Source organism: Dendropsophus ebraccatus, chromosome 5 (assembly GCF_027789765.1).
Source record: "Dendropsophus ebraccatus isolate aDenEbr1 chromosome 5, aDenEbr1.pat, whole genome shotgun sequence".
Classification (NCBI taxonomy): domain Eukaryota; kingdom Metazoa; phylum Chordata; class Amphibia; order Anura; family Hylidae; genus Dendropsophus; species Dendropsophus ebraccatus.
The window spans coordinates 92,077,544-92,101,776 of NC_091458.1; the positions used below are offsets into that span (position 1 = coordinate 92,077,544).

At 40.1% G+C, this 24,233-nt stretch overlaps 1 protein-coding gene across 5 annotated transcripts in view; it reads left to right on the forward strand.

Moving 5' to 3' along the window:
* The window catches only part of TMTC4 (transmembrane O-mannosyltransferase targeting cadherins 4), a 57,622-nt gene extending 33,659 nt beyond the window's left edge, over positions 1-23,963 (forward strand). For all 5 annotated transcript variants that reach the window (XM_069970716.1, XM_069970718.1, XM_069970715.1 and 2 more), the window contains exons 13-18: positions 1,833-1,940; positions 2,037-2,178; positions 11,643-11,757; positions 17,208-17,320; positions 17,827-17,896; positions 21,224-23,963. In XM_069970716.1, coding sequence (XP_069826817.1) covers positions 1,833-1,940; positions 2,037-2,178; positions 11,643-11,757; positions 17,208-17,320; positions 17,827-17,896; positions 21,224-21,375 — 700 coding nt within the window. In that variant the 3' untranslated portion in view covers positions 21,376-23,963. The remainder of the gene's footprint in view (positions 1-1,832; positions 1,941-2,036; positions 2,179-11,642; positions 11,758-17,207; positions 17,321-17,826; positions 17,897-21,223) is intronic.
* The last annotated feature ends 270 nt before the right edge of the window (positions 23,964-24,233 follow it).

Below are 24,233 nucleotides of genomic sequence, written 5' to 3' on the forward strand. Positions count from 1 at the left end.
CACCGGTAATGACACGCTGCAGCGATCGTGCTGCCGCGTGTCATCAACCCCTTAAACGCCGTGATCGCGGCGCGACCGCGGCGTTTAAGTGTAAGTGACAGGGGGAGTCACTTACCGATCGGGACCCCCGCAGTGTGACTGCGGGGGTCCCGATCGTTGAAACGGACCGCCGGAGGTCTCTCGCCTGCCTCCGTGCAGTCCGATCGGCGATCTGCTACACTGAGCCTGCACAGGCAGGCTCAATGAGCAGATCGCCGATAAAACTGATCAATGCTATGCCTATGGCATAGCAATGATCAGTGAAGAAATCAAACAAATGTATGTACAAGTCCTCCAAAGGGACTTCAAATGTGTAAAAAAAAAATGTTCAAAACACTATTACACTACCCCAAAACCCCTCCCCCAATAAAAGTCTAAATCACCCCCCTTTCCCATTATATAAATAAAACATATAAAAATAAATAAATAGATAAACATATAATATACCGTAGCGTGCGTAATTGTCCGATCTATTAAAATATAACAAGCGTCATTGTGATCGGTAAACGGCGTACACGAAAAGAGGGGAAAAAGTGCGCGGATTACCGATTTTATGTTACATTATATATTAAAAAAAAATCAATAAGTGATCAAAACGTCCGATCTTCACAAATATGGTATTAATAAAAACTAGAGATCATGGCGGAAAAAATGACACCCCATACAGCCCCGTAGGTGAAAAAATAAAACCGTTATAAGCGTCACAATAGGCCCATTTTATTAATATTTAATTGCCAAAAAAAAGGATTTCATAAAAAAAATACATATATAACATTAGAGAATCTGTGTAACCTGCATATGGTTGTGTTCGGGCTGACCTATAGAATAATAATGTCTTGTCGCTGTTACCATATAGTGCATTACGTAGACACAGGAACCCCCCAAACGTTACCATATTGCATTCTTTTTTACGATTTCACCTATTTATATCTTCATAAATAATATATTTGGAATTCCATCATACATGTTATGGTAAAATGAATGACGCCATTACACAGTACAACTATTCCTGTAACAAACAAGCACTTACATGGCTTGTAGATAGAAAACTGAGAGTGCTAGAGCTCTTAGAAGGGGAGGAGGGAAAAACGAAAACACTAAGATCAAAATTTGCGCGGTCCACTGGGTCATTTTGGGCCTGGTCCTCAAAGGGTTAAAGTGTCACTGTCATTAAAAATTTTGTTGCAGAAATCAATAGTACAGGCGATTTTAGGAAACTTCATTATTGGGTTTGTTACCCGAAAAATGCATTTTTATCATGAAAAAGCAGTTTGAAGCTCTTCCCCCTGTCTTTATTGTTCTCTATGGAGAGGGGAGAGATGAGGCCCCAAAACAGGACAACAAAGAGTTAATTTACAGCTACATCACCAGGCTCTCTCTGATATCAGCACTGACCTCTCTGACCTCTGAATAGGGGCTTTAAGCAGCTCCCTGTGGTGTAATCCTTTGTTCTCTGCCCTCTGCTGCTGACTAATCTCCCTCCTCCCCCTCCCCTCTCCATAGCACAGACAGGATCCGACTGATGTAAAAGAGTTGAGATTTCCTGATTTTGAGCAGTGGATGACAGAAAGGAGAGAAGGGGGGGACCTGGGAAAAGTCTTTTAAATGCCGATAATTGCGTATTTGCCTAATAAACCCAATTACAAAGTTTCCTAAAATCCCTGGACTATTGATTTCTGCTAAAAATAAAAAAAAATAACGACAGTGACACTTTAAACCTTTATATAGGAAGTTAACATGAATTATATGTGCAGCCTGTCCTTTGTTATTATGTGTAATATTTTTAATTCCAGGTTAAATCCAAAATATGTGCATGCAATGAATAATCTTGGCAATATACTTAAAGAAAAAAATGAACTCCAGGAGGCTGAGAGACTCTTATCTCGAGCGGTGTCAATCCAGTAAGTTAAATGGCATAAAGGGGTGACTAATGAAAGGTCTCCAAGATACAGCTTGTGGGGCCTTAACTTTGTTGTATTTATGCGTTCCTTCCATAGGCCAGATTTCTCTGCAGCATGGATGAACTTAGGCATTGTTCAGAATAGCCTTAAATATTTTGAAGAAGCTGAAAAGAGCTATTTAACTGCTATCAAATACAGAAAAAAATATCCAGACTGTTACTACAACCTGGGGCGACTGGTAAGTGTCTTTTATCATCACACTTGCTGTTTTAGGATAAAGTAACAGAATTTGGATTTCTAAAACTTTACAATATATGTAGCGGTCTGCAGAAATCTCCCTACAATTATTAGTAGAATTCCGGCATGTGGCACGGTACACTAGGAGCCATGTGGGTACATGTGATGTATGTAGAATGTGTTGGCATACTAGATCATATTAGAAAAAAAAATTTTTTTCCCCCTAATCAGGAAATCCTAAAGGCATTTCGTGGTTGTTTCCTGTAGGTAAAAACTGATTACTGTCAGGAAATCCTGATGCGTTCCTGAAGCCTTTTAAAGCGTAACTGTCATATTTTTTTTTTTATTGTAGAAATCAGTAGTATGAGCGATTTAAGAAACTCTGTAATAGGTTTCATTAGCCAAAAAAGCCTCTTTCTGTACTCAAGAAGCAATTTCCCAGCCTCCCCCCCTGACTTCTTATCTGTGCATTATCAGGCAAACACGTCTTCATTACAGAGAAGCCAGTGAAGACTGGTTCTGCTCTCTCCATTCTATCCTTATGGAGGGGGGAGGGGCCGAGGGAGATGAGGGAGCAGGAAGAGGTGACATGAAGGTCAGCTGTTTGTAGACTGTCTGGGCACCTAAAACGCTGGATTTAGGGGTCAGAAAGGTCTGCTTATCTATGAACTTACTGAGAGAAGATTGCAGGTTGTTGTGCTGTGCAGGACTGCTCCGTGCTCAGTCTCTCCTAACAGCCCCTTCCCTCTCCATAGCCACATAATGGACACAGAAATCCTGCTTCTTCTGAAGTGAGGGGGAGGCTGGGACAGAAGGAAACTCTTTTAGTAAATAATATCTATTACAGAGTTTCTTAAAATCGCTTGTAGTGTTGATATTTAATGTTTTAAAAAAAATGACCCTGAAATGACAGTTACACTTTAAGGTCTCCTGATCAGGATTTCCTGACAGTAAAAACTGACACTGACATGTGAAGGGGGCCTTAGCCTTTAAAAGGTATTACCTGATTTGTAAAAGGTAAAATGTGTCCTTTCCTGATCTCCGACACCACAATAATAAATTGTTTAAAGCCCCCTACCTACAATTAAACATTAATTAGCAATACATTAGCAATAAATTAATCAAGCACTAAAAGTATTCACCATGTAAAGCCAATCACTAGACCAAGGGCCAGTTTATTTTCTTTCTCTACCAAGGTGTTACCTGAGACAGGTTCTCCTGACCTAGTTCAGGAGCCTTACACATAAAAATGAAGAGGAGGTGATTGCTCTGTTTCATCTGAGCTTGTTTGCCAAGGCCTTGGTGTAAGTAGCTTCTCTTATCTTCCATCACACAGGCTGGTTGAGAAGTTTATTTGGGTTTGCTTGGTAAGGGTTAATAGTCTGCTGGCTCTGACAACAAGGGTCATGAAGTGTACGTGCTGTATACTGGGAGTGATCTCTGTCCCTTGGCGTAAAGGTGTTACCAAGATGGTGTCCTGCTCCTTAGAATGACACTGTCAGCCCCTTTTTGCATTCTGACTTCTCTACACAGGTGTAAAAGGTTAAGTCTGCAGTTTTCATACTTTATTTTATATCATACGTCATGGTGCTTGATCAAGTTGAAAAAAAGTGATCTTTTATCAACTGCAGATTGTGCTAAGTGGGCAGGGCTTCACGGCAACAGCGTCACTTTTCATCACTTTGCATCATAGAATTATTACCACAATAGTTTTTTGTTCCTGTGCTACTGATTTTACTGTTTTACTTACCTGTGCCTACCTGCTTAAGTTATATAATACCTGTGGGATATTATGGTAATATTACTATGCTGGTCGTTGTAATGTCTTCCTGCGTATACCTGCTGCAGATATATATTATATATTTATTGGCTTTCCTACCTGTGAGATGTTATGCTAATATTACCATGTTGGTCATTGTAATACCTTCCTGTGGGCTGTCTGTTTCCATACTGTCCACTGTTAGAATGTCCTGTGAATGTTATACTCCTGTGTCCACACTGACCACTATTTGGATTGCTATGCTGCTCTTTCTATGCTGGCTGCTATAATCCCTACCTGTGGTGGTTATTCAGCTTTTCCGATGGTTGTGTCTGTGATAATCTCCCTGCTAATCACTTTGCTTGCAAATATGAAATGCACAATGAATAATGATTCCAAGTATACTTTTTGAATAAAATGCAGCCTCGCATCCTGAGGAGTTAATATCTCTATAGTGTGGGGCTGTACTACGTCTTTTTGCGCCACTGCATGATTGATTTTGAGTCCTCAGGTTTGGATACAATGAAACAGAATATTCAGGTTGTGGCTCAGTGGTTGGGATAAACAGCCTCCATTCTGGATTTCCTTTACTGTGGATAGCGCTTAGCTATCCTATGGTTCTTCCTTGCATAGCTGCTTTTACCTCTACAAACACACTTAGCCACTGGTCTTATTATTTCAAAAATGGTTTTTCATGGGAGGGAATTCTCCTGGCCTTGCCTCTTATGATGCCGGCCTCATATATTTTTTAGTTCTCTATTAAACGTCATTAGTCCTCTTCCAGATCACTGGCCCTCCCCAATGTTATTAGATGGTCCATGTAGTTTAAGCCATGAGTGGGGAATCCTCTGTAGTTTGCCATGCAAAATTACTGTTTGTCCATCAGCTAGGGAAAATAGTAGAATCAATTATTAAAGCAAATATGTGACCCACCTCAAGCTGCTGATACCTTTGTACAGTTTTTAATACAGGGAGTCAATTGCTGTGTTGCATAATCTTGCTATTAATCTACCGTTATTTGAAGAAAAAAAAAAGACTTTTGTTTTGGTGGCAACAGATCAAAGAGGTGGGGCCTAGGGCTGCAGTGCCCTAGGCCTACAATGCCTCTCGGCATTGTAGTAGCACCACTGGCCTGGAATATGTCACCTTTTGCTGTACAAATCTTGTGCTTGTGCTGTTGCTAGTGAGTCAGTGCCGGTGCACTGACACGGGACCATAGAGCGACCCCAGGTTCGCTATTTAGTTTGCTATAAAGCATGCCCATTAAAGATGCCTCCAAGGCTGGGTTGCTTAGATAGGTGCCCTATTGGTCAAACGTAGATGTGCCATAAAGTAGCAGCAATGTCCTCCAACCTGAGGTGTCTCCATAAGATTGGCATTAATACATTTAGTCATCATCTATGCAGTTACCATGTATTGGTACAGTCAGACATCTGATGAACACAAACGTGCTTGAGGTTTGCTCATCTCTACCGACGACCAAAGAATGCAAACCTCTGACCACGGGTCCAGAGATATCAGTGGTCTCAATCCAGCAATCTTCAACCAAATAGTGAACAGAGAAACAGTCCCACATGTTAGGATGACAGAGAATGTGAAAGGTCTGGAAGTCATCTGGACGAGAAGATTATTGTGTGTCTGTACCCAAAGTACAGGAGTAAGCAGAGGCCATTGCATTCCCTCCATAACATAGGCAAATCTTGAATAATGCAACATGATCTCTCGCAAAATGGATTACTTAAAGTGACACTGTCACCTCCCTTTTTGCATTCTGACATCTCTACACAGGTGTAAAGGGTAAATTTAGCGGTTTTCACACTTTATTTTATATCATACGTCATGGTGTGTGTTCAAGTAAAAAGTCATCTTTTATCAACTGCAGATTGTATTAAGTGGGCGGGGCCTCACAGCAGTAGCACCACTTAGCCCCACCCACAACACCACAGTTGGCCCCACCCCCTCGACGGCCATTGGAACAGGCTGGCTGAAAGGTCTAGACCCCACCCCATTTACCCCTTGAACAAACACCATGACGTATGATATGAAATAAGGTATGAAAAACGCTAAATTTACCCTTTACACCTGTGTACAGATGTCAGAATGCACAAAGGGGATGACAGTGTCACTTAAAGATCTATTCTTTAGACCATACAAAATGTTTTCAGTAAAGCGCTGAAAATTGACCTTAAAAAAAAAAAGCAGTCCATTACTTTATTTTTAATTATTTATTGGACAAATAGAGGTGGAATGGCAAAAGACAAAGGCATAAAAACAAGGTATAAGCGCACATCAAAATAACAGTAAACAAATAGCAGTCCATTATGTATTTATTTTTTATTGGCCCCCCTGCTGCAGACTGACACATATACTCATGATGATAGTTTTCCCACGGTGCAGCATCATTCCAGTGCTACAGCGCCTTTCAGATCCTGCTGGCACCTACATGACTGTCTCTCTGGCTGTCTCACAGCTTAGGACAGTCTTCTCAAACTGTGAGGTGGGCCTCACCAGGGAGGCGCCCCCCTACTTGTTGGTGAGGCGCAGCTGGGGAGAGGTAGTTCTGACAAAAGTGACTATAAGCTTCACAGTCCTTTCCCTGGCTGCAGCAATCTCTGGTTTAGGAACCTTATGGACTCATTGTGTGCTTATTTAATGTTATAGAGAGTTTAGGAGACAAATACATGGAAGACTGAGCAATAGTTTTTATAGTTGCAGTGACTTCCACCGCATATGGAATCCTCTTGGTCAGTCTTGTCAGACCCAGGCATAATTTTGCCTGTTGGGTGAGGCTCCAGTAGAAAATGTTTGAGAATCACTGGCTAGGCAGGCCGGAAATCAGTCTTCAGTGCATCTCTGAGACTGGAGCCCTCTCCATAAAGATGTATTGAAGACCCTTACTTCCAGTTTTCTAAAGACCTGGAGAAAATTCCATTGCCATCTCATTTTGTCTAGCAGCCATATCTTGGCCATGGAAGAAGGTACTGGGTTCTACACATCTACTACCTTGCATATGCTTTCTGCTTTATACCATTGACTGTAAGGCTGAATTGTTGTATTTTTTTTTACTATGTCTTCTGAGATTTTTGTTATGTATTCTGAAAGTTTCTTAATTAAAATAAGATTTGGGGGAAAAAAAGGCTTGGAGAAGGAAGAGGGGTTAGAAGGAATATGACGTCGTCCGAGTGCCATTGGATCACCGGAATGATGCTAATGTCTTACTATTTTTTAACAGTAAACTTTTTTTTTGAAAATGGGTATAATTAAAATTGCCCTATTGTGATTCTTATAACAGTGTTTATTTTACTTTTTTTCACTTACAGGACTGTATTTGATGTAATTTTTTGCGCCATGATCTCTTATTTATTTTTTTCAGATAAAATGTAATAAATCAGTAATCTTGGCTTTTTTTTAGCACTTTTTTTTAAACTGTTCACTGTGTGGGAACAATATTGTAATATTTTAATAGATTGGATAAGTACACAAACGATATATACGATATATATATACGATATATAATGTTTTGTTTATTTTATTATTTTTATGTGTTTATTTATAAAATGGAAAAGAGGGGAGATTTAAACTTTTATTGGGGCTTTGACATATTTTTATTTTTACACTTTTTAAGTCCCCCTGAGAGGCTATTACTACAATCATTACATTAGATACACTGGTCAATACTATGCCATAGCATAGCATTGATCAGTGTCGTCTGCAATCTTCTCATAGAGCCTGTCTGTGCAGTATGATCAGAAATCTTCTCATAGGGTCTGGTACAGAGATAAGTAGTATACCTCTGGCAGCCAGGGAAACTGGGATATCCGCAGTCACACTTATCTGTATGTGGATGATTTGATTCCTGATATACATCCTATCTATCTATCTATCTATCTATCTATCTATCTATCTATCTATCTATCTATCTATCTATCGCCTGTCTAACTCTGTTTATCCATTCTGTTAACATCTTGGGGGCTTTATAACCAATTACCAGTTTTCCATAGAGTTATAGGGACCACTGTAATCTGTACACAATGTACAGATCCTTTACTTCTGCACACTGTTTACTATCCCCAATACTATAATATATTACAGTCAGAAGAGGAAGTTTGGATTAAAAGAACTAATGCACTCAATTAATATGAGCCTGTATCTGGTTAATGTTTATGCAGAGAGGTTAATTGCTTTTATACTCCATCTAAAGTTCAGTGTCAAGTACTAAGGTTTACTATTTAATCATATTAAAGCTTAGTAGGTGTACAAATTTTGCTACAACAGCAGTAATAAAGGGTCAAAGTACGCAAGAAAGGAAGACAAAAAATAAGTTTGTCAGCTCACCCTTCCTGATAATGGGGACCGCAAGCCTCCGATGCAGTGTTTCTCAACTCCAGTCCTCAAGACCCACCAACAGGTCCTGTTTTGCGGATATCCCATACAATGAACAGCTGTGGCAGTTACTGGTACACTGACTATAATTATATCACCTGTGAAATCCTCAAAACAGGACCTGTTGGTGGGTCTTGAGGACTGGAGTTGAGAAACACTGCATCGGAGGCTTGCGGTCCCCATTATCAGGACAGGAAGGGTGAGCTGACAAACTTATTTTTTGTCAGCTCCAACAGATGTGTTTTAAAAAAATTCTTTTTATAAATTTATTCCAAAGACATAAAGTAAAAAAACATGGATATCCAGGTATAATACCTAGATATCCATGTTTTTAAGTTTGTCTTTGGAATAAATTTAGTAAAAGTAGAAATGAGTCAGCACTCGCATGTGGATTTTTAAAATCTTTATTTTTTATTTTTATTGATCCATAACCATGTAAAAAGCAACTGTGTGTAGACAGTACACACAGCAAGCGCACACGACGGTTGCTTAACCCTGCTCTGGACAAGATGTAGCTTTCCACCTGCTACGCCTCCTCCCCTTGTTGCTTTCCCCCGCACTAACCCAATCCCGGTGTGTGCTGGTGGAAATCGCCAGTTTTTTTTGCGCAAACCTGTGAGTGGATTTCCCCTGGCATATATTTGTTAAATTCCCCCTATAGGGTTTAGTTCCTGTCATAATAGCACAGAATCATCACACCAAAACCCAGCATTGCCACAATTAATATGGCTCCTGTTCTGTAATAGCTGTCTGAATCCAGCTATCTTTTAGCCGTCTTTGTTTCTTTTTTTTTTTTTAACCCTTTGAGGACCAGGCCCAAAATGACCCAGTGGACCGCGCAAATTTTGATCTTAGTGTTTCCGTTTTTCCCTCCTCCCCTTCTAAGAGCTCTAGCACTTTCAGTTTTCTATCTACAAGCCATGTAAGTGCTTGTTTGTTACAGGAATAGTTGTACTGTGTAATGGCGTCATTCATTTTACCATAACACGTACGATGGAATTCCAAATATATTATTTATGAAGATATAAATAGGTGAAATCGTAAAAAAGAATGCAATATGGTAACGTTTGGGGGGTTCCTGTGTCTACGTAATGCACTATATGGTAAAAGCGACATGATACCATTACTCTATAGGTCAGCCCGAACACAACCATATGCAGGTTTACGCAGATTCTCTAATGTTATATATTTTTTTTAAATGAAATCCTTTTTTTTGGCAATTAATTATAAATAAGGACTATTGTGACGCTTATAACGGTTTTATTTTTTCACCTACGGGGCTGTATGGGGTGTCATTTTTTCCGCCATGATCTCTAGTTTTTATTAATACCATATTTGTGAAGATCGGACGTTTTGATCACTTTTTATTAATTTTTTTATATATATAATGTAACATAAAATCGGTAATCCGCGCACTTTTTTCCCTCTTTCCGTGTACGCCGTTTACCGTTCGCAATGACGCTTGTTATATTTTAATAGATCGGACAATTACGCACGCTACGGTATATTATATGTTTATCTATTTATTTATTTTTATATGTTTTATTTATATAATGGGAAAGGGGGGTGATTTCAACTTTTATTGGGGGAGGGGCTTTGGGGTAGTGTGTTAGTGTTTTTAACTTTTTTTTTTTTACACATTTGAAGTCCCTTTGGGGGACTTGTACATACATTAGTTTGATTTCTACACTGATGAATGCTATGCCATAGGCATAGCATTGATCAGTGTTATCGGCGATCTGCTCATTGAGCCTGCCTGTGCAGGCTCAGTGACCAGAGCGCCGATCGGACCGCACGGAGGCAGGTGAGAGACCTCCGGCGGCCCGTTTTACCGATCGGGACCCCAGAAGTCACACTGCGGGGGTCCCGATCGGTAAGTGACAGGGGACTCCCCCTGTCACTTACACTTAAACGCCGCGGTCGCGCCGCGGTCGCGCCGCGATCGCGGCGTTTAAGGAGTTAATGACACGCGGCAGCGCGATCGCTGCAGCGTGTCATTACCGGTGAGGTCCCGGCTGCTGATTGCAGCCGGCCCCCACCTGCTATGAAGCGCGCTCCGCTCCGGAGCACGCTTCATAGCGGGAGAAACACCCAGGGCGTACAGTTACGCCCTAGGTCGTCTGGGGACAGACTTCCATGGCGTAACTATACGCCCTGGGTCGTCTAAGGGTTAAAGACATGTTTTATTGGATTTATTTTAACACTACAATAATGCAAATAAAACCAAGTTCCATTCCTGGATGTTTCAAATTTAGTAGAGATGTACATGTAGAAAAACATCATCATCAACATATTAATCACTGATACATAACTGAATTAAATGGGTACTCGCCAAAAATATTTTTCTTTCAAATCAACTGGTTTCTGAAAGTTAGATATATTTATAATTTACTTCTGTTTAAGAATCACGAGTCTTCCAGTACTTATCAGCTGCTGTATGTCCTGCAAAAAGTGGTGTATTCTTTCCAGTTTTACACAGTGCTCTCTGCTGCCCCCTCTGTCTGTGGCAGGAGCTGTCCAGAGCAGTAGCAAATCCCCATTGAAACTTTCTCCTGCTCTGATAATTCCTGTCTCGGACAGGAGTAGCAGCGGAGAGTACTGTGTCAGGTGAAAAAGAAAACACCACTTCCTGCAGGACACACAGCAGCTGATAAGTATGGGAAGACTTGAGATTTTTTTATTAGAAGTAAATTACAAATCTGTATAACTTTCTGAAACCAGTTGATGTAAGATATAACAAATACAATACCAACTAAAATAAAACAGAACAGAATACCCAGTCTAAATCCATCTTGCTGCATATACAGGGCTCTGGCAGCTCTAGTACAAATGGCTTATGAAACATTGGCGGCAAACATCAATATATCCCCAATTTATTGCAGCAGGATACAACACATACAATGTGTCAAGCTCCATTGACAAATGACAACCTAAATACATATAAATTACTGTCTCTAGCTATGCAGGGAAATCTACTAATAGAGCTGTTTTCAGAGTGTGGTTAAAGGGGTTGTCCAGTGAAAATCTTTTTCTTTCAAATCAACTGATATCAGAAAGTTATATAGATTTGTAATTCACTTCTATTAAAAAAATCAGCAGAGAGCACTGTGTCAGACAGAAAATAAAACAGCATTTCCTGCAGGACATATAGGAGCTAATAAGTATGGGAATTGAGATTTTTTAATAGAAGTAAGTTACAAATCTATATAACTTTCTGATATCAGTTTTATTTGAAAGAAAAATATTTTTGCTGGACAACCCCTTTAACTTTAGATTCTGTGTATAGAAATTTTTCTTCTATATTTCATGTTGCTTGATTTCAGTATGCCGATTTAAACCGACATATGGATGCACTGAATGCCTGGAGAAATGCCACATTTCTGAAGCCACAGCACAGCTTAGCTTGGAATAACATGATCATACTGCTTGATAATACAGGTAAGCTGTTCTGGTAATGGTTTCCTTTCCTAAGTCAAGTAATGTATGATGTCTGGATCATATTTAACTAATAAGAGAAATTCTAAAAAGTTTTTAAACATTACTGTAATGCTTCAGCTGATTATGCCCAAGTTTCTGTAACTTTATCATCATATGCTTTTATAGCCCTTAGTGAAAACTAAATTGTGCTCTAAATTCTCACCGCTTTATTCTAAGCATTAGGGTGGTTTAGGAAATTAGTACTAGCTGCCACAAATGAAACTGCTTAGCATTTGTTCTGATGCAATGTTACAAGCGAGGAATAAAGAGAATAGACTTTGGCAGGATTTATTAAGACCAGCTTTTTTTTTTTGCATCTGTCTTAAAAATGTCCTAGCAGCGTACAGGATTTATGTAGAGGTGCAGTCCAGTATGTATTGGAGCCTTTCTGTTCACACGCATTGAAACCAGCTTGCGTAGATTTCACCGGCCCTTTCAGCCAAAAAAATGTTAAATGCAGCTGCAACGATTGTCCCGCTATCTCTCCACCTCTCTGGTGCAAGTGGAGCAGAGAACCCAGATGAGAATAAACTATTATCAAAACAAGCGTGGGCAGAATTTTTGCCTTCTTGTCCCTTTTTCAGAACATATGTATGATAACACAAAAAAAAAAAAAATTCTGACTCATGGTTAGTGGTTGGGTAAAGCCATTTATTGTCAAACTACTGTGTTTTCTCTTTATAAATAATGACAAGCAAAAATATCCAAATGACCCTAATCAAAAGTTTACATATCCCAGTTCTCAATACCGTGCATTGCCCCCCTTTTTGGCAAAAAGTATCCAGTTCCTGTAAATTCCTGGGCTGTCTTGCAAGAACTGGGCTGCACATCTCCCCTGAGTGGCTCAGTGATACTGAGGTCAGGAGACTGAGATGGCCACTCTAGAACCTTCCTTTTGTTCTGATAATTGGAATTGATAATGCCAGTCAGCAGTGTTCAAACTGTGATTAACAAATGGAAAATCAGGAGCTCTGTAAAAACCAAACCACAGTCACAGTCAACAAAAATTTCAGCCACAACTGCCATGAAAATTTTTCAGGATGCAAACAAAAACCCACAAATTAAAATCAGGTGGAGAATATAGAACTCTCAGAAAAATAGCGGTGTGGCTGTTTCAAGAAGCACAATAAGGAGGCACTTGAATAAAAATGGGCTGCTTGGTCAAGTCACCAGAAGAAAGCCATTAGTGTGTTACAATATACACCTACAATATGCCAAACAGCACAGAGACAAGCTTTAAAACCTCTGCAACAAGGTCATTTGGAGTTATGAGACCAAAATCTAACTTTTTGGCCACAAGCATAACCGTTACATTTGGAGAAGTGTCAACATGGCCTATGATGAAAGAAACACCATCGCTGCTATAAAGCATGAAGGTGGATCGCTAATGTTTTGGGGATGTGTAAGCTACAAAGGCACAGGAAACTTGGTCAAAGTTGAAGGAAAGATGAATGCAGCAAATTATCAGCAACTACTGGAGGCAAATTTGCACTCATCAGCCCATAAGCTGTGCATGGGACGTACTTGGACGTTCCAATAGACAACAATCCGAAACACAAGGCCAAGTCGACCTGTCAATTGCTACAGCAGAACGAAGTGAAGGTTCTGGAGTGGCCATCTCTGCCTCCTGACCTCAATATCATTGAGCCACTCTGGGTAGATCTCAAGCACGCAGTTCATGCAAGACAACCCAGGAATTTATAGGACCTGGAGGCTTTTGCCAAGAAGAATGGGCAGCTTTACTATCTGAGAAAATAAAGAGCCTCATCCACAACTACCACACAGACTGTCATTTATGTTAGAGGTGGCAATACACAGTATGAAGAACTGGGGTATTTGAACAGGGTCATTTGGATGTTTTTTGATTTGTAATTTTGATTTAAAAAGAGTAAAAACAGTAGTTTGAAAATTATTGGCTTCACCCAACCACTAACCATGAGTGGAAAAAAGTTGTATTATCATTCATATTCTTTGAAAAGGGACAAGAAAGCAAAAATTTTGCCAGGGTATGAAAACTTTTGTAAACATGTAAAAGGATTTAATAATGGAAAAAGTAATCTATTTACAATCACTTTCCCTTGGATCAACTTTGGTCAAGTAGTCAGTAAATGTACAATCTTACCCTGTTTGTTTATACCCAATACATGCTTATTTATCAGTCTGTTTTCACATTGTGCATTGTGTATTGGTACATTCATATGTGAGGTGCCCTGCAGCTGTACTAGTGTGTTAAGGAGCAATCAGAACTTCAGTACTTCACTACATCAATGTAGTACATGCACTTAGTGTGCCAAATAGACACAAATTAAACAAGATTTCGATCTGTAAAAAATAAAACCATATATTGGGGCCATTTAGAGAGATTTTGCAAAGAATAAACACCTGAATCACCATAAGGTAACAGATTGACCTTTGCTTGGTAAATAGCTATAAACAATAAATGGTGGTCGGAGACCTAGCTTAAGTGTTCACACCCTGACTGATCAGTAGAACGTGCTACTGCATTCTTCTTTTCCCACTCTGTCTATGATACCTGGACAGTCCCATAAACTAGAGACACTTTTACATGGGCTTATTTATCATTAATGAACATTCCTAGAACACTCATTCACCCAATTATTTCTCCATGTAAGAGCCAGAGATCAGCCAACCAGCAAGCAAATGCCAGCTTGTTGGCTGAATTGATCTTGTGGCTGGTAAAATCAGCAGCAACAGTTGTGGCTGGTAGTTCAGCAGCAACAGTTGATTAGTAGGGAGGGTGCATGGACTTTTGAGCGTTGGCCAGACGCTGAACACAGAGGTAAGCTGAAGTATGAAGTCGTAGAGCCGGCATTCCTGGACGTCAGCAGTTAAAACTTAACCTTTTATTTGTGCATCTAAAAACTAAAAATTCTTATCAGGACCCACGGCTACGCTTAATCATGGTCTGACCATGATTAAGTGCAGCAGCACAAAATGTCCTATTGTGAAAATGTTCAGATGCACAAATAAAGGTTATGTTTTAACTGCTGACGTCCAGGAGTGCCTGGTAAAATCATTATCAGCCTTAGGGTCCTATTCCACGGGCCGAGCAGGGCCCGATCAACGATGTAAACGAGCGACGATCTGCTAGATCGCCGCTCGTTTACTGGGCCTATTCCACGGCCCGATGATCGTTGAGCGAGGGCTGCAGGGACATTGTTACCGATGTCCTTGCAGCATACATTACCTGCCACGTCTTCTCCTCCGCTCTGTCTTCTTCCTCGGGTCCCGCGCGCTCTGGCTTCAGAATGGCCTGTTAGCTGACAGGCCACTCAGCCAATCACATGCCGCGGCAGTCCCGGCCTGTGATTGGCTGAGTGCTCCGTCAGCTGACAGGCCATTCTGAAGCTAGAGTGCGCGGGACCTGGGGAGGAAGACCGAGCGGAGGAGAAGCCCTGCAGGTAATGTATGCTGCTGCTTCTCAAATCGTCGGTCGGGGAATGATGATTTTAGGTCTGGCCCTAAATGAACGATCAGCCGATGACACGATCATCGGCTGATCGTCCTCTCTATTCCACGAGTGATAATTGGCCGAATGGGGTCGATTCGGCCGATTATGGTTCCTGTGGAATAGGGCCCTTAGAGTGCGTTCACACGTACCGCATTCACAACGGATTTTACGCTGCAAGATCCGCAGTGAAATTCACTCCAGTATGCGGTACACTTATTCCCTTATACAGGTGCATGAAGAGGCTCATACATTACCTGCACACACTCCGGCTTGCTTCTCCAGCTCCCGATTTACTGACAGCTCTCAGCCAATCAGTGCATTGTCAGTGACCCGGGAGTTAAGTAGCAAGCCAGAGCGTAGGCAGGTAATGTATGAGCCTCTTTAAAGAGGACCTGTCACCCCCCATGCCGGGGTGACAGGCTCCCGACCCCCTGTTAGATCCCCCTATACTCACGTGATCCCGCCGGGTCCCGCTTCCTGAGCCAGTCGGGTCATGGAGATTTTGGCGCCCGAAGCCCGGCTCGCGCTCTGAGAGATTAGTCCGATGCCCATAGAGAATGACGGACCATCGGACTCCCCATTCATTCTCTATGGGCATCTCACTTTGCTGTCAGCGCGCGGGATCACGTGAGTATAGGGGGATCTAACAGGCGGTCGGGAGCCTGTCACCCCGGCATGGGGGGTGACAGGTGTCCTTTAAGTGTCTGACTTGCGACAGAGAGGCTGCATTCTGAGAATGCAGAGACCTTAAGGAATAACTGTACCGCATAGTGCAGTGGATTTCGAGGCGGATCTTGCAGCATGAAATCCGTTGCGGATGTGGTACGTGTGAACAGGAAATTTGCAGGCAATAACATTGCATCTAAAGGGTTGCAGGAACGATAAAGCGATTGTAAGCCTTTGTAAATGCACTGCAAACAAGTGCCAATCTCGCTAATTGGCACTCATTTACATTTGGGGCAATGTAAAAAGACCCTTAAATGAGTCTGTCCAGGTAACGTGACACAAGCTAGGAGAAAACTTGCTCAGTGTGGACTTCACTTGGCTCATTCTTCTGATTATTTGGGGGCTGACTACTCAGACATCCTTGTCTCATCATTGCCACTTCTTGGTTTCTGTTGATGCATTGTCTCAGCTGGAGACTGCTCACACAGCCATCCATTGGCTGCAGTGGTGTCCCGCCTCAGTCAGGGATTGGCTGAGCAGGCAGTTGCTGCTGATGAGAAGGAGACTGAAATAATTCTGGTATGGGAGCTACGAGAGACCAAGGTTGGCGAGTTACACCTAAGACCTCCAACATGATATGAAAAATGTTAGGAGGCTGGAATACCTCCTTGAACTCACTATAGAGGTTAGGGCTAAACCCCATGGTGTGAACATTGCCTGTGTCCAATGTATTTGTATACAAAATAACAATGTATCCAGATACAGTAGACTGTACAGTACTTGTGTCCCATAGTTTTTTTTGGAATGACAGGTTATTTTATTTGTAATGATAGTCATTGACAAACAGACCCAAACATATGGATACATATTTAGGTTCACACTGTGTTTTTCTGTCTATTTACAGTATAGATTTAAAGGGTAAAACGCATGGTAAAAATAAATGCTGCAGGATTTATTTTCCATTGACTTAAAATATTTTTTTTAAAAAGATAGAAATGCGTGTGATTCAGATGCAAAAAAAAAAACCAGTGTGAGCCGCCACCATCAGTTTTTTTCACTGAGCATTCGCAGAAGAGGCAAGAAACCAGGAAGGAATATAAAGCGCAAGCTAATGCCTACTATAGCAAGTGCTGTTTGTGCTTATATGTTCATTTAAACACAGGTGTGAACCCACCCTTACTGTCATGTTTGTGATTAAATGTTTCCCTTTTGTTTGGGGTTGTCAGGGTTTTTACAACCATTTTCATTTTCTCTGCTTTTCTTCTATGACCAGGCAATTTAGCTCAGGCTGAGGCTATAGGAAGAGAAGCCTTAAAACTGTTACCATATGATCATTCAATTACATTTTCACTAGCCAACGTGCTTGGAAAGGCACAGAAATACAAGGTATGTCTGAGATATAATGCTGTGAACGTTCATGACTACTGATGTATGCTGTATGCTGGTCTGTCCTTGTACTTCTGTACTGTAATCTACAGGCATAACTGTCTTACTGGCTGCTGAAGTCCTTTAGTAAGCATTGGTAATAAGTTGTGAGTTGTATATGCTAGTGTTTTATATGGTATAAAATGCACTTTAAGGCCTTCTCTTTATCTGGGTGTGACAAGTTGACCACATGAGGGCAGTGTTCTTTTGTTATCTGTCGGGTAAGGTTTCATTGTTAGTACCCTCTTATTAATAAATACACATACTCACACAAACGCTCATACAGCATAGTGCACCTTCTCTTTCTTTTGGGATGAATACAGTATTTATCATTAGCTGTATTTTTCAGAACCAATGAATTCGTCCCCATTATAAGATAAAATTGAAGGCAATTTTAAAACTTGTCTTATGAATAATGCATATTTTTGTCTACCCAACTGTACAGGTTTTCTATTGTTTTATTTCAGGAGTCGGAAGGCTTGTTCCTTAGAGCCATTGAAGCTAACCCCTCGTCTGCAAGTTATCATGGCAATTTGGGTAAGAGCCTTTCCGAGTCCGTCATTTACATTTTAAAACGGAATAAACTGTCACACTGTCGACACATATACTGTGAGATATTTTTCTATTGATGGAGTGGAAAATTAATTATCAAACAATGTCAAGAATGAAACGTCAAAAGGCATATGTTTAACAGTCCATTCTCACTGTGTAGTAATTGAAAAGGGTAAAATCAATTTCAATCAAAAATACATGTGCACAAAAGGCCCACCTATCGGAGTGAAGCCTTTCCATTATGAGGAGATGACTGTTAGCACTGTAAAGGCCTCCTTGTGCAGACTCTTTGTTTAGGAACCACATGAATAGAATTAAAAAATGTAAAGAGCCCCTTTGAGGCCTGCTCTTTCTTATAGTACAATTCTGTCAAAGTTTTCAGGGCACGCTGAGTTAAAATGCTCATGAAAGGCAGCAGCACTGTGAAGCAAGTGGACATGGCTAAACACAGATGCTCCTTAGGTCAATCAAATTATTTTTTTCAACCGTTGATGAGATGATTAGCTCCGCTTATTAGATATTTCATGTATTTCTCAACAGCATCTCTGGCAGAGGACAACACACAGATTCCCCATATTACTGATTAGATGTATTGATCACAAAGTTATTCACCACTTTATAGTCATTTGTGTTTTGGCAAATTGCACAACTTGTGTGTGTTTTGCCTTTGTTGGGTTAGTTAATAGCAAATGTTTCTCTTATAAATACTGATAACTTGGGGCAGTGGGAGGACATCCAGCAAGGATTAAAGAGAGGCTAAGGACCATTATATGTAGATAAGTCTACCAGCAAGGCACTACTACTCCCAGCAGGCATAGATATCAGGTCCTATATCCACATACAATCAATTAATTGGTGCTCAGCTTGGTCATAGGACAGTCTATATGTGTGTGAATAAATAAAGATAGATAATGTCCAGCAGGTGGGGAGTGAGGTGTGCTCTTACATATATACATACAAAAGTAGTTAATTATGCATAATTAAAACATGCTTGTCACAATACACGTAAAATGGACATTGGTTGAGGCTGTGAGGAGACGTGTCTCCATGTTCCTGTTCTGTATGTCTTTTGGATATTGAATAAAGATCATGTTTTATGGTGAGTGCCGCTGGGCATTATGTATCTATATATCTAGGTAAGTATTTATAGATATAAGAGGTGAAAAGACCTTTCATCACAAATGCATTCCTAGCATTAAGAATTTATTTCTTACAAAGTTGTAGTACAGGATACAGCGCAATGATATCTACAGGCAGAGCACCTGTCCAATTCAGTGCTGGATCCCAGCAGAATGAGATAATGTCTTATACGTCTTACAATATATAATACAGGAGAAGATGAGCTGCTACAGAGAGGCTGTGCAGCTGTGTTTGAATAGCACTCTTAATTGAAGCTGTCTGGCACAGCAGTCCATGTAGAACATCTCATTAGACTACATACACACTGCGCTCATCATAGCTTGACGTTGTACCAGGGAGCTGGATGAACACAGATCATGTACCTGAAAGTATAAAGAAAACTTCGGTAAGGCTAGGTTCACACCAAATTTGTGCCATACAGTTGAGGTAAACATTTCTCACAGTATTCATAATGGGGGTTCATCACAATGAATACCTCCAATGTAAGCTATGCATTTGATATGAACAGGGCTTTACAGTAAGCTGTAATTATAAATGAAAAAAAAAAAACACTCAATGATTGCATGTAAAAAAAATATGTAAAATATGACAAAAAACCTCCCCCAACAAACCATTAAACCACTACGTTTATTTTATAAATAAAACATTTTAAAGATAAATAAACATGTATATCATGGCATGTGTAATTGTCTGATTAAGTGAAATGTAACAATAATATTCCAGCGTAGTGAATGGTGTAAAAGGAAAGAAAAAGGGGGGGAGGGGGAAACGCCAGGATTGCAGATTTTTTATTTTTTTTTGTCACATTATGTGTCATAAAAATGAAAGAAAGTGAACTGCTTCTTTAAGCCCTTTTCCTAATGGAGTGGGCACAGTGGGCCCATAATAGCACATTGTGCACCGTCTAGCCCCCAGGGTGGTAAAGTGGGTATTTAGAAGCACCCCCGCTTAACCCCTTGGAGGCCAGACTGTGTTAGCTGTACTAAGTGTAGTGTGCCCACCCCTTCCTTACTGGGGTGGGCACAGTGAGCTCATCAAAGTATTTTGGGCATAGTCAGGTTGCCAGGGGGTTAAGCCCTGGCAGCCAGACTGTGCTCTGTTGGGGGGGGGCGGGGCAGGATTACACTTCATTGGCCTGGCTTACGTCTTCTCTCTTCAGCGTTGGCTCCAGTAGTGTCTGCTCAGCCAATCAGCAGCTGAAGTGGAACACCGTTGCAGTTGCTGATTGGCTGAGCGGACACTACTGGAGCCAATGCTGGAGAGAGAACATGTGAGCTGAGCCCACAATCGTAAGTATGATCCCCCCCCAACAGAGCACAGTCTGGCCCTTGGGGGGGGGGGCAGACTGTCACTCTTAGATTAACCAGGTACCTTCCACTTTGTCAAGCAGGGGCAACCTGATTAAGTACTAGAGTTTCCTATTGATTTCAGTGGGGTTTCTTATTTGAATTGAGCACTCGAGTATTGAAAAATACTAGACGAGAGTTACAAGCATTCAGGTATTTTGGTGCACCTTTCTTCATCACGGGTTGTCAAAAGAAATATTTCACAAAAAATCGACAGTTATTGCAGATTTTGCTATGGAAGCCGATGTGCTCCAATGTGGAAATTCCAATTTTAGTGTGGTGGTTGCTCTTTTTTTTTTTTTTTTTTTTATTTATTTATTTATTTGCACTGTAAATCTACACAGCATTCACCTGATGTGCTGCACAATTGATAACATTTGCTGAAAAGTGTGCTGCACAGAAAATCATTGCAGTAATTGACGTGCGCTGTGGATTTTAGTATTTTTTGCAGTGGATTGGCACAAAAAAATGCAACTGGAAAATTATAATTTTTGCAAACTTTGCTATTATCCACTCCTAGTTGTAATTGCAGATATTGGTTCAGAATTGCTGTGGATTTTCTGCTCTGGAAAATATGCAGCATTTCCGAATTTTAACTAGTTAGATAGCATCATTGAGTCTCTTTCAAGTCAGATTTCTTTTTTTTTTTTAATTGAAAAATTTCCAGTGTATTTACATATAAAAAAAAAAAAAACATGGGAACCAACCCATCACCCCTTGAAGCGCATGAACATAATCAATACTTATACAATATATCTGACACATCATTGAGTTTTACATTCACTTCTTCTAGATCATTCAACATTGTAAATTGTATACATTTCAGCCGTCCTTTACCATCGCTGGGGGCGTCTTGACCTGGCCAAGAAATACTATGAAATTTCAATGAAGTTGGATCCTTCTGCCTCTGGGACCAAGGAAAACTACAATCTGCTAAAACGAAAGCTGGATCAGCAGCCCAAAAAAAGGCATATGTGAAAATGTGAAAAGCCCAACAGAACAATAAAACATGATCAGTCTGTGGACTGTTAGAAAAACTCTACACCTGATAGAACATGGTTGTACATCTGCTGTCTCTTTATGCAGAAAATGTTCTCTAGCAAGTGTAGCTAAAGGAAGGGCAAATGTAGGTGAGTTGTCAGCTAGCCCATCATTACGTTCACTTTATACTATTAGTGAGGAAAGGTGAACGTTTTGTTCTGATCTTGCTGCATTAAGTGCACATCTTATCTTTTTACTATATTGTTTTACACCAGTGAAGACTGTTAGAGATGCTATACTATGGTAGCTGTAGAACACAACTGAAAAGATTTCTTATTGCTTTATTTATTTCCTCTGTAGTATATGCTGCATGTGCCATTGAGGCGATTTCTTTTTCAGGAGAATCTTAATAAGCTTTAATTTGTGTGTCTAGAAAACTGCCATTGTCTATATATAACATGCATCCAGCCTTATAATGTGTCATGTTGTTCTGAATTGTCTATTTATATAGGTATGGAGCCAACTTGCACAAGTTAGTTTAATAATTTTGTGTTTTTTGTGCATAAAAGTGGAATGTGATACGAATCATAATAAGTGAGTCTTGCATCTAAGTCGGTACATGTGAGGTAAGGTAAATTTTGCATTGTTGTCATAGGTCAGCTTTCAGAGTTTTCCAGAAACTTTTTAATGAAAGATTTAGTGTGTTATTCACTAAGCAGTAGGCTATATATTTGGGCTATTGTATAGCAACAGACCGCAGGAACTTGGTGACACCGATTAATCTCTTTAATCCTAGCATAGTTAAACTGTACGTACGTTATATGTATTGATGTGGTTCGATTGTACTTCTATATAATTGTTGCAATCTAACTAAACTAATAATACAAACAGTTGTAACATTCATATATTTTGATTAAATACTTTAAAGTGATATTTTCACACATAACCCGCCCACCCCCCTTACTCTGTGTGGTTCTCTGCACCATCCAGAAGCTTAAAAGCCGCACATTTTGATATATAACTGTTTATAACTTGTCTGTGTCGTCTTTCAGCTCTAAAATCACTTAATTTCATCTGTGGACAGTGTAATTTTATCCGTGATCAGTGGCGGCTGGGTGGAGCTTCACTGCAGTTGGGCCATCTCCTGGTTGGGGACAGTTCCCATTTGCCGTGAAGCCCCACCCAGCCGCCACTGTGCACTCATTACATGAAGCGATTTTAGAGCAGAAAGAAGAGACAGACAAGTGTTATAAAGGCATACTTGTATATTGAATGTGCAGCACCTAAGCTTGTGGATGGTGATATTGTCCCGTACCCCCCCTTTACTGTAAGTATACATCCTTAGCAACCTGTGGACTCCACTTTAGCAGAAATTGTTCTCAAATGTTTCTTGTAGCTGCCTCAAAAAAGCTTTACATTTTTTTCTACAGTGTATTGTAATATTGGACACTTGGAGATAGGATTTGTAATTGGTAGCCTTTTCTGTAGTTCTGCAGCTCTGCAGCCTCTGTGACAATTATACAGTTTGTAGACAGCTTCTGTCAACCTGGAAGAAAGCTAGTGCTTTTTCCAGCCTCTTCTTGTTTGCATGGTTCACACCAGTTTTTCTTAGGAACAGATGTCAGTAGCCTGGCTCATCTTAACTGAAGCACCTTTTGACAATTAGCTTTTGGAGAAGTCATCTACCTTTTTACCCTTCACAGTGGATGTTTATTTATTATGCTCAATATAAAATTTAAATGGTTTGTTCAACATTTTTTTTTCTTTCAAGTAAACGGTTGCCATAATTTACTACTATTTAAAAAAACTTCCAGTACTTATCAGCTGCTGTATGTCCTGCAGGAAGTGTTGAATTCTTTCCAGTCTGACAAAGTGCTCCCTGCTGCCACCTCTGTCCATAGCAAACTATTTGTAATAGAAGTAAATTACAAATCTCTGGCACTTTTTGGCACCAGTTGATTTTAAAGAAAAAATTGAGTGAACAACCCCTTTACAACTGCCTGTGTGTTATTGGTTCAGTTGGTTTGTGATTATCTAAGGCACAATTATAGGCAATCGGATCACATTTTATTAGTAATCAACACCAAGATCCGTGTAATTCCAGTTTTTTGGGGGGTTTTGTTTGCAACTTACCACAAATGTCATGCCCTGATATAAGATGGCTGCCAGTGCCTAACTTTTCAATGCGATTTTCCATGTAAGCAATTTTCTTTTTTATTTCTTGTGAGAGGAGCCATAAGGAGTGTGTTCTTCCTGTAAAAGCCTTTTTTTAATGTGACAGATGTGTGTGTGTTTCTTTTTTAATACTAGTCTTCTGGATGTGTAGCTAATAAGTATTTTCATAGTTTCGAGACAAACGCTAGTCCTTTCACCATCAAGAAGGTAGATTATCTTAATTCATATTTGCACCAAGAACCTTAAATTTTATACATACAGTAGAGTGTAGCTGTGTGCAATCCTGTATAGGTGCATGTCACAGAACTGTGTGATCCTGTGGTTTGTCACTTTCCTATGTCTGTTATATTGTTTACCATTAATGTGTCGTACATTTCAAGAACAAAATAATAAAAAACAGAATTGTTTTAGTGTTTTCCATTGTGAAAATATTTCTAGAAACTACAGTACAGTAAACCACACTCCACCTATACTGTAGTGTAAATGTACTAGCATACAGTGTACCAGGATTGTATTCTTATCAGTATGGCTTTGTACTAAATAGCTATTTCTCATTTTAATCTTTTGCAAGGTCTCACATTATCATATTTCCTTCCTTTATTTGTAACAACCACTAAAACATACATGTAGGTGGAGTGGGTTAATAACAGTGTTTTTACCTCTGTAAAAATAGCTTACCT